The sequence below is a fragment of the Tupaia chinensis genome, unplaced genomic scaffold (genome assembly GCF_000334495.1).
Source record: "Tupaia chinensis unplaced genomic scaffold, TupChi_1.0 Scaffold000175_1, whole genome shotgun sequence".
Classification (NCBI taxonomy): Eukaryota; Metazoa; Chordata; class Mammalia; order Scandentia; family Tupaiidae; genus Tupaia; species Tupaia belangeri.
The window spans coordinates 3905953-3915628 of NW_006159650.1; the positions used below are offsets into that span (position 1 = coordinate 3905953).

The 9676-nt window shown below is 42.7% G+C and overlaps 1 protein-coding gene across 1 annotated transcript in view; it reads right to left on the reverse strand.

Moving 5' to 3' along the window:
- Window positions 1-9406, reverse strand: part of LOC102471524 (lebercilin-like protein) — a 12369-nt gene extending 2963 nt beyond the window's left edge. Inside the window, exons 1-4 of the mRNA XM_006146295.3 lie at window positions 9123-9406; window positions 5941-6025; window positions 4068-4174; window positions 2761-2878 (exon numbers count right to left, since the gene is read on the reverse strand). Of these exons, the coding sequence (XP_006146357.1) occupies window positions 2761-2878; window positions 4068-4174; window positions 5941-6025; window positions 9123-9173 (361 nt within the window). The 5' untranslated portion in view covers window positions 9174-9406. The remainder of the gene's footprint in view (window positions 1-2760; window positions 2879-4067; window positions 4175-5940; window positions 6026-9122) is intronic.
- Between the last annotated feature and the right edge of the window lie 270 nt (window positions 9407-9676).

Sequence of the window (9676 nt, forward strand, 5' to 3'; positions counted from 1 at the left end):
GCATGCCAGAGGTGAAGAGACCAAGAACCCTGTCCCATTTTACCTCTAAATGACAAGTGCCAGGTGAGCAGGGACTTGGCCTGCCATGACTTTGGGCTGGTAAGGGTTGCACTCTGTCATACCCTGCATCCTGCGAGCTCAGGACCCTCGCACTGCACAGAAATGCTCTGCTTTGACCTGAGTGCTGGAGGCAAGCTGTCATGATCTCAGAACAGGAAATGTGGAGCAGCACACTCCTCCCTCCACCCACCTGGACCAGCCCAGGGGGGGCCCCGCTAGAAACAGCACTGCAGCTAATGGCTTTTCTGTCTCCAGGACAACTCAAAACCTTGCCCACTACTTGGGCCTTTGTACATTGAGGGAAGCTGAAACCAGAGGTCTGATCAGCTTATGTTTTCTGAGAAATCTTCGTTTAGTAGAGGTAATGATGCCTCTTACTCATACATGTACCTGGCGTATTTTTCAGGCTGCTGGGGCCAGAACTAAAAACTAGAATCAAGGTAATGTGAGATCTAGATTCCTTAGCTACTAGGCTACAGGACTGACTCTGCTACCCAGTTTTTCAAAGCTCAAAATATTGTTTAAGGATACTGTTATGAATTGAATTTTTGTGCCCCTCTCCACTTTCTTAGGTCAGTATTTCCTACATTGAAGCCCTAATCCCTAGTGTGGCTATATTTGAAAATGGGACCTTTAGAGAGGTTTAAGGTTAAACGAGGTCATAAGGGTGGAGCCCTTATTATGAAATTATTGTGCTTTTAAGAAGACACACCTGGGGGACTGGCAGACGGTGTGATGGTTAAGGGCGCTGGACCCCCACAGGGCCAACTGCTTTCACTCTGTCCCTCTCTGGTCAAATTAAATAAGTAAAGTTAAATAAAATAATTCTTAAAAAAGAAGAAGAAGGGGAACCAGCAGTTAGCGTAATGGCTATGTCGCTGGACTCCCACGTAGTCGACCGCGGTTCATGTCCCGAACCCGGTGGCTTAAAACTCACGCTGGGCGCGTGTGCGTGCGTGCCCAAGATCCCGAGAGGAGAATGGAGGAGAAGGGATTGCAGTGTGACCATCCCCCCTGGGGGGTGATTTCTCACTTTCTGTCTCTATGTCTCTCTCTGGCGAGCGCACGCGCCCTACAGTGAAAATCTCTGAAAAAAAAAAAAAAGAAGAAGAAGAAGACATACCTGGGACCAGCAAGTAGTGTGGTGCTTAAGGTACTGGACTCCTACATGTCCAACCACAGTTCCAGTCCCGGGCCTAGGTGCCCAAAATCCCAGGAGGAGAATGAAAGAGGAGGGATTGTGTCACCTCTAGCAGGTGATTTCTCACTTTCCCTTTCACTGTCTCTTTCTTACAAGTGCACATACACTATAGCAAAAACCTAACCCCCCCCCCCAAAAAAAAAGACACACCAGAGAGCAGGTGCTTCCTTCCACACCCTCCTGAGTGCAATCACCGAGGAAAGGGCATGTACACAGTGAGAAGGTACACATCTGCAAGCTGGGAAGAGAGTCTTCACCAGAAACCAATTTGTTGCATTCTTGATCTTGGACTTCCCAGCCTCTAGAACTGTTAGAAAATAAATGTCTGTTGTTTTAAGTCAGAGGTCCCCCACCCCTGGACCACAGTACAGTCCCCACAGCAGGAGGTGAGCAGTGGGCACAGGAGTAAAGCTTCATCTGTATTTACAGCTGGTCCCCATTGCTCACACTATTGCTTAAGCTCCACCTCCTGTCAGATCAACAGCAGCATTAGATTCTCACAGGAGTGTGAATCCCTTGTGAACTGTACAGGTGAGGGACCTACGTTGTGTGATCCTTATGAGAAACTAATGTCTGATGATCAGAGGTGAAGGTGAGGTGATGCTAACTCTGGGATGTGGCTGTGAATACTGTATTATGGTGAGTTGTATAGTTATTTCATTATATATTATGATGTAATAATAGAAATAAAGTACACAATAAATAGAAACAAAGTGCCCAATAAGTGTAATGTACTTAAATTATCTTGAAACTACCCCATCCCCTGGGTCCATAGAGAAATCGTCTTCCATGAAACCAGTCCCTGGTGGCAAAAAGGATTGCTAATTTAAGCCACAGTCTGGTTTTTTTTTTTTTTTTCCCTTAATTTTAACTAACATGCTTTAGAAATTTTATCTATCTGCTTATCTATTTTTATTGGGTTGCTGGAAAAGTTATGATACATTTTTGCAAGATAAACATAGAAAAATATGTCATGAATTTTCTGATGACCCAGTAGTTTGCTTTAGGGTGCATGGGCTCACCGGAGAGAGACAGAGAAGGAAAGTGTGAAATAAACTCCCAGGGGGATGGCCATGCAGTAATCCCTTCATTCTTCTCTTGGGATTTTAGGCACGTACACACATGTGCCCGACATGTTTTCAAGTTGCTGGGTCTGGGACTCAAACTACACAGTTTGCCATGTGGTATTTTGTGATAGTACTGGTAAGGTACTTGAACAATCTATCGTAGAGGAACAAGACTAGGGAGCTGTGAGGGAAGGGCGGCCACCATCCAGGACAGTGGTTCTTCTGGTGGGAAGGTGATGGATGTGAGGGTGTTCTGAGAAGCACTGGTGCTTGCTTTCAAAGTAGGGTGCTAGGTATAAAGGTGCTCTTTTTATTACAATTCTGCAAGTTCTATACAGGTTTTATGTATGGTTTTATATACACATGTAGTAATTCATGATATTAAAAAACCAAATATGAAGAAAGAAAGACTTTTAAAGTTATTAAAATTACCTTCATATTTTCTCTTAACATCCTCTTCCTGTGGTGGTTTACTGACATAGCGAGGAATTTCATGGTTAATTTCAGTTGTTTTTTCTTTATGAGCAATGCTACCTGTTGCCTGTTTACCCTACAATTTTGAAAAGGAGCACAAACATACTTTGGGAAGTGGTCTGCATAATTTCAAATTATATTTTATTCTAATGAATACAAATACACACAAACACATTTTAGATTTTTGCCATGGGACACATGTGCTCACTGGAAAGAGACAGAGAGAAGAAAAGTGAGAAATCACCCTCTGGGGGATGGCTATGCCACAATCCCGTCTTCTCCATTCTCTCAGGATTCTGGGCTTATATGCACACACATCTGGCATGATTCTCAAGCTACCAGGTCCAAGACTTGAACTGTGGTTGGCCATGTGAGAATCCTGCACCTTAACAACCATGCCACCTGCTGGTCCCGCCCCCCCCCCCATACATATATTTTTAAGTTTATTTCTCTCATAATAGTCAGGGAAAAGAGACAGAGAGAGAAAGGCAAGCTTCCTCAAGAGGACCTCACACACAATCCCCCTCAGCCTTGCCAGTTAACCAGGATCACAGGTGTGTGTGCCTGGTGTGCACAGATCAAGCAGGGAACAGAATCTGCCATCTTCCACACGGATGCAGCATTGCTTGGAAAGTGTGCTACAACACCATCAGGCCAGACCCAACTACTTTATATAGAAAGAGCTCATCTACAAAGGTACAAGGAGGAGGGTGCGGCCCAGAGTTGCAGGAAGGGCCTGGGTTTAGTTCCCCATCTGAGAGGCCAGGTGCAGAGGCTTGCACTTGTCGTTCTAGCTAATTGAGAGGCTAGGGTAGCAGGATAGTGACATCATGAGACTTGTCAAAAGTAACTCTCCCTGGGACCAGCAGATAGCGTAGTGGTTATGTTGCTGAATTCCCACTTAGTCCACCATGGTTTGAGCCCCGGACCTTGCAGCTTAAATTCACACCAGGCACGTGTGTGTGTGTGTGTGCCCAAAATACCAAGAGGAGAATGGAGAAGGGATTGTGGCATGGTCATCCTCCCTCGGGGGGGATTTCTTGCTTTCTATCTCTCTGTTTCTCTAATGAGCACATGTGCCCTATCGCAAAAATCTCTCTTAAAAAAAAATAAAACAGTAACTTCTCCCTTTCTCTCTCCCATGTTTACTTGGTGTCTCATAAAATAACAACAAAAAACCAACCAAACAAAAAAGGTGACTGTAGCCTAATTAATTTTGTTAAGAAATGTTTAATTAGCACTGTGAGATTTAAAATGTGTTGTACCTTGGTTGTCAAAGATAGAACATCTTCTGATTTCTGGGTTCCCTGGTGTCTCATACTTATAAATAACAAACTTTTTCTGTCTGCTTGTACTGATTTTGTTGAAGAAACTACAGAAAGGTAGACCATATGTAAGAAACATATTTTATATTTGGAAGCAATATTGTGATATTAAATATAAAATAACATGGAAATATGCAATGTAATAATAAAGCAAAGTATACTAGGTATTTTAAAGATATTCAATATAGCTATAACATTTTCTAGTTTCCTCTTTTCCCTGCCATCTCCCTTGTTCTGTCTTCTTTCCTTCCATAAGGGTTTTGGGTATCACTGTGTTAGAGCACAGAACAAGCAGGTGTTAGAAAAGGCAGTGTTGCCGTTTGAGGACAAAGCTGTCTTCTGCCGAAGGGATTCAAAACTCAGATATGCGATGGTGAGAGCCTGCACAGCTCTTGATCGTCCATGGTTGGACTGTCTGTGATGAAGTGATTGGCCACTAAATCCAGACTTCACTTTCCTTGAAATATTTTCTTATTTAAACGACCCCATGGTTGACTCATTGTCTTCCCTGGCAGCTGTTTCTCTGGATTACCCGGAATCAGAGAAAGGGAGGCAAGGGAGTGTGAGGCTGCCACCTTTGGAAATAAACATGTAATGACTTCTGCTAAAACAGGAAAGTGTTTCTGTTGCACTTCTGAGAAGAATCTGATGCTGGAAGATCTTGGGGGGAAATAAGTACATATTACCTTGAAGGAGAAAGTAAGGAATGAAAAGGGACACACTAACGATAATAGCACTGACATGGATGAGTCTCAGAAACACTGTGCTGAACAAAGACAGATATGGGAGAGTGCACACCATGTGTGTCCACGTCTATGAAATTCCAGAACAGGCGAACTGCTATTGTGGCAGAAGGGAAGTCAGTAGTGGCCTCAGTTAAGCAGGGACTTCTGAGAGCACAGCAGCACAAGGGAACTTCTGGGGCAGGCGGGAGTCTCGATGTCCTTATGGGGTGATGGTTATAGGTGTAATATTTGCCAGAGCCCGTGGAACTGCACACTTAAAATGGGTGTATTTTATTGAGATCAAGTATACCTCCATAAAATTCATTTTAAAAAGCCATAAAATGCTGGCTAGCAGATATACCTGGAAATGTCAATTTTTTGGCAGATGTTTGGTTTCAAACTGAGAAGTTATACTTTCACCTCACTTAGAATAAAGACATAAAAGATTGAGCTGAACATGGGAAAACAGAAGAATATTTCTTTTACCAGCTATTTCGACCCTATCACAGTTTCATTATCTTCTAGAGTCACAAAATTTATTTCAGTTACTAAGATGATTTTTTAAAGAGAATTATTTTAATTTAATTTTGTTATTATTATTATATAAATTTAACTAGGGAGAGAGAGACAGACAGAGAGAGAGAGAGAAATGGAGAGAGACGGAGAGAGAGAAAGTAAGACAGCTGGCCCCCAAGATGATTTTTTAAAAATATCCATTATTGGGACCAGCAGTTAGCGTAATGGCTGTGTTGCTGGACTCCCATGTAGTTGACCGCAGTTCGAGTCCTGGACCCAGCGGCTTAAACTCAGGCCGGGCGCATGTGTGTGCATGCCCAAGATCCTGAGAGGAGAATGGAGAAGAGATTGTGGCATGGCCATTCCCCCTGGGGGTGATTTCTCGCTTTCTGTCTCTCTGTCTCTCTCTGTCTTCTGGCGAGCACACATGCCCTACAGCAAGAACCTTTCCAGAAAAAAAAATCCATTATTTTGGCTATAAAAATTAGGAAAATTTTCAAAAAAAAAAAAAAAAAAGGAAACTTTGACTAGATACTTAAAAACAGATTTTAAGAAAAGTAACTAGAACATACCTTTTGGATACTCGTCTTTGTCATGTAAATTTTTATGTATTCGATTAGTATAGATGTTTCTAATTTCCAGCTCACGATCCTTCTCCTAAAAAGAATAATATCAATTTTTTTCTGTAAATTTTTGTTTTTATCAACCTTGATTTCTTTAAAAAATTTTAAGCAAGCTCAGTATCCTTTGAATAAAAGATATGGATTATTATCATTGTTTACCATTCCTGATATCAAAAAGTACTAGCTTTTTAACAAAGTGGCACCTTATTGTGATGGGGACAATGTTTTTGCAGTGCCTTGCAAGTAAGCTTCTTCACTGTATTCTTTCTGTCCCATGAGCCTGGACCTTGGAATTTGTTGTTCCTCTGCATTGTCCACCACAGGAAATTTAAATTCATTAAAGTGAAAGAAAAGTCCTCTGTCACATTACCCATATTTCGAGTGCTCAGTAGCTACATGTGACCAGTGACACTGCACTGGGCAGAGCAGATAGAATATTTCCATCGGTGCAGAAAGTTGTATCAGGGGAACCAGCAGTTAGTGTAATGGCTATGTCACTGGACTCCCATATAGTCGATTGTGGTTCAAGTCCTGGACCCGGTGGCTTAACCTCAGGCTAGGCGTTTGTGCATGCATGCCCAAGATCTCTGTCTTTCTGGCAAGTGCACACGCCCTATAGCAAAACCTCTCCAAAAATAAATAAATAAATAAATAAATAAATAAATAAAAAAGAAGAAGCAAGTCTGTTGGACTTAAGATCTCTGAGTTTTAGTAACAGCCATAGTCAAGAGAGTTGGATGTGTATGAATTAAGAGTGTCTCCCACTGTAGAATTAGAAAAATTCAGGAAGGAGGACTCAGGGGCATGAGTGTGTGACAGACAGACTGACACACACACACATACATACACACAGAAAGGGAGTGAGTGAGGTCTGGTCTCCTTGTACCCCTTACAGTCAAATCTGTGGGCCAAAGGTATTTAGGGGATGAGAAATATCTTAGCATTTCAACAGTTCGGAAGTCCCAGTGTGTAAAGTCTTGCTGTGGCCCAGGGAAAGTTCAAGTCCTTAAAAAAGCCTCACGTTCATTGTGGAGTTAGGGGAAGGTGACTGCAATGGCAAGACCTTGTCAAAATTACCTCTCTCTCTATTCCACTAAGGAAAAACAAAACAAAACAAAACAGTCACTTCCATGGAAGTAGGTACAGCCAGGAGTCACAGGACAGAGCATGGACCAGAAGCTTCCATCTCCCACCATGTACAGGACATGGATGTTTTTTCCTTGTGCCCAGAAGCTTTTCCACAGAGGGATGGGAGGGAAGGACCAGAAAATACCATGACAATCTCAAATAAGGCTTTTTTATATATATAAAAAAAGAATGATTTTATTTGTTATTATTATTAAGTTGACCAGAGAGAGACAGAGAGAAATGGAAAATGAGAAAGCAAGGTGCCAGGTCTGGGACTCGAACTGCAGTCAGCCATGTGGGAGTCCAGCATCCCAAACTACTGCACCCGACCTGCCAGCCCCCAAGGCTATTTTTAAATCACCAGAAGACACATGTACTCTCCAGAGAGAGACAGAGATGGGGGTGGGGGACTGGTGGGGGGAGAAAGCAGCTGCCAATGGAGCATGGTCATGCTCAACACCTTCTCCTCCATTTCTCCATCTTCTTGGGATTTGGGGCATGCACACACATGTGCCCAGCATGTTTTTCAAGTCGTTGTGGCTGGGATTCAAACTGTTGACAGCTGCATAGGCTCCAACTCTGTCAATCACAAGACTATGACAGGGGGTGATGCGGCAGAACCCTAGGCTATTTTTAATTAAATGAGAATGGGATAGGAGTCCACTCTGTGTCTATCTCCAGTTCACTCCTAATTTGTGGGAATGGGGCTCATGAAAAAGTATAGTTGAAGTATAGAAAACAAAGAACATTACTTTTTTTTTTTTAGGTTTTTGTCAAAAGACATGTGTGCTTGCCAGAGAGAGAGAGAGAGAGAGAGAGAGAAGGAGAGAGAGAGAGGGAAAGTGAGAAATCACCCTTGGGGGCATGGCCACACTACAATCTCTTTTCCATTTTTGCCCTGGGATTTTGGGCATGTACACACACACACAGACCCAGTGTGATTTTTTAAGCCTCCAGATCAGGGACTTGAACCACTAGTGGCCATGGGGGAGTCTAGCACCTTACCCACCATGCCACTTGCTGGCCTCAGAGTATTATTTATTAAATTGTAGGGTGTACGTTTTATACTCACTTTGTTGATAGACTTAGTTCATTATCAGAGGTACATAAATGTTTGATAAAGCATGAGAACATTAATCTTTTCTAGGATTTAAATTTCCAGAAGTAAAAATGTTTGTTATAGTACATCTTTCATTTCTTTCTCATGTGGTAACATTTAACCGAAAGAACAGTAATGCTGGAATTTTTTTTGCCATGGAAAGTTTACCATCCCAATATATTCTGGATTTTATGTTTAAGAAAAAGGGATGCTGTGTAAAACACTTGGGGTAATTTTTCTAGCACACTGGTTAAGACAAGAAAGGTTTTGATGTTTAGGGAGATTATATGAAAAATGTATTCTATTTCTGAACGTTCTATTTCTGATTTGCTCTGGACGGGGTCAGTACGTCAATTGGGTTGTTGGAAAAGCCACGAAGTATTTTTCTGTTTTTCTATGCAAAAATGCGTCATGACTTTTCCAATGACCTAACAGTTAGTAGTAGCAAGCAGGGAGGAGGCAAATGAGAAACTGCTGATGGACATGTGGCTGGCACAGGGAAGGCTGGGATCCAAAGGAATCAGCATGGTAGGGTGGTCCTTCTCCAGGCTTGGAACACAGGCTTTCGTCTGGATTCACATGACAGGGCTGGGTCAGAAGTCTTACAGGCTTAGAACGGAATTCAGGATGTATGTGTGATTGAGTTCAATCAGTTAATCAAGAGCAATAAGAAGGAAGACCCATAGCAAGGAATGCTCATGGAAGGCTTGTGGAACACTCATAGGAAAGACTACTCACAAGCACAGTGCATCAGGTGGCAGGGAAATGGGAAGTTGCACCATGGTGTGGACTCACAATATGGTCAGTGCAGATGGCTTCCAAATATTAGCTAGGAAGCAACGTCTTAACACACTCATTGGCAGGAGTCATATTGCAGCCTGAGTGTAAGCTGGGGTTGCAGTACCTCATTTGGGAGCTGTGGAAGGCTGACATCTTTCCTCTTACTTCGGCCCATATCCAGAAATGGGCCTAGATCCTGGGGGTTGGATGACTGAAAATGAGTTTCAAAGTATAGAAGAAGAAATTTTGGTCTTTGGCACCAGAATCTCCCAAACTCAAGCACCAATGACTTGTGTTAATGTAGCAGACTATATTTTCCTGAAGTTGCTACAAAACTTCTGTCCTGTATGCTCTTCCAAAACCATGTGACTCCCCATCAAGATGTGGGGTTTATTGTTTGAACTGCCCTGGACTGCTGTGACAAAGAGTGAGGCAGATGTGATGTTGTATGATTGCCAGGACTAGGTCATAAAAGGCAGTATGGAGGGTGCATGTGCTCTCCATTCTTCTCCTTGGAAACCAGACACCAAGGTGTGAGGGAGCTCATACCACAATGAGGGCCAACAGTTTAGCTAAGACCTTACCTGTCATCTGGCAACAACTGCAGATGTATGAGTGAGATTTCAGATAATTCCAGCCCCCAGTCTCCAAGCCACCCCTGCTGATGCCAAGAGAGAT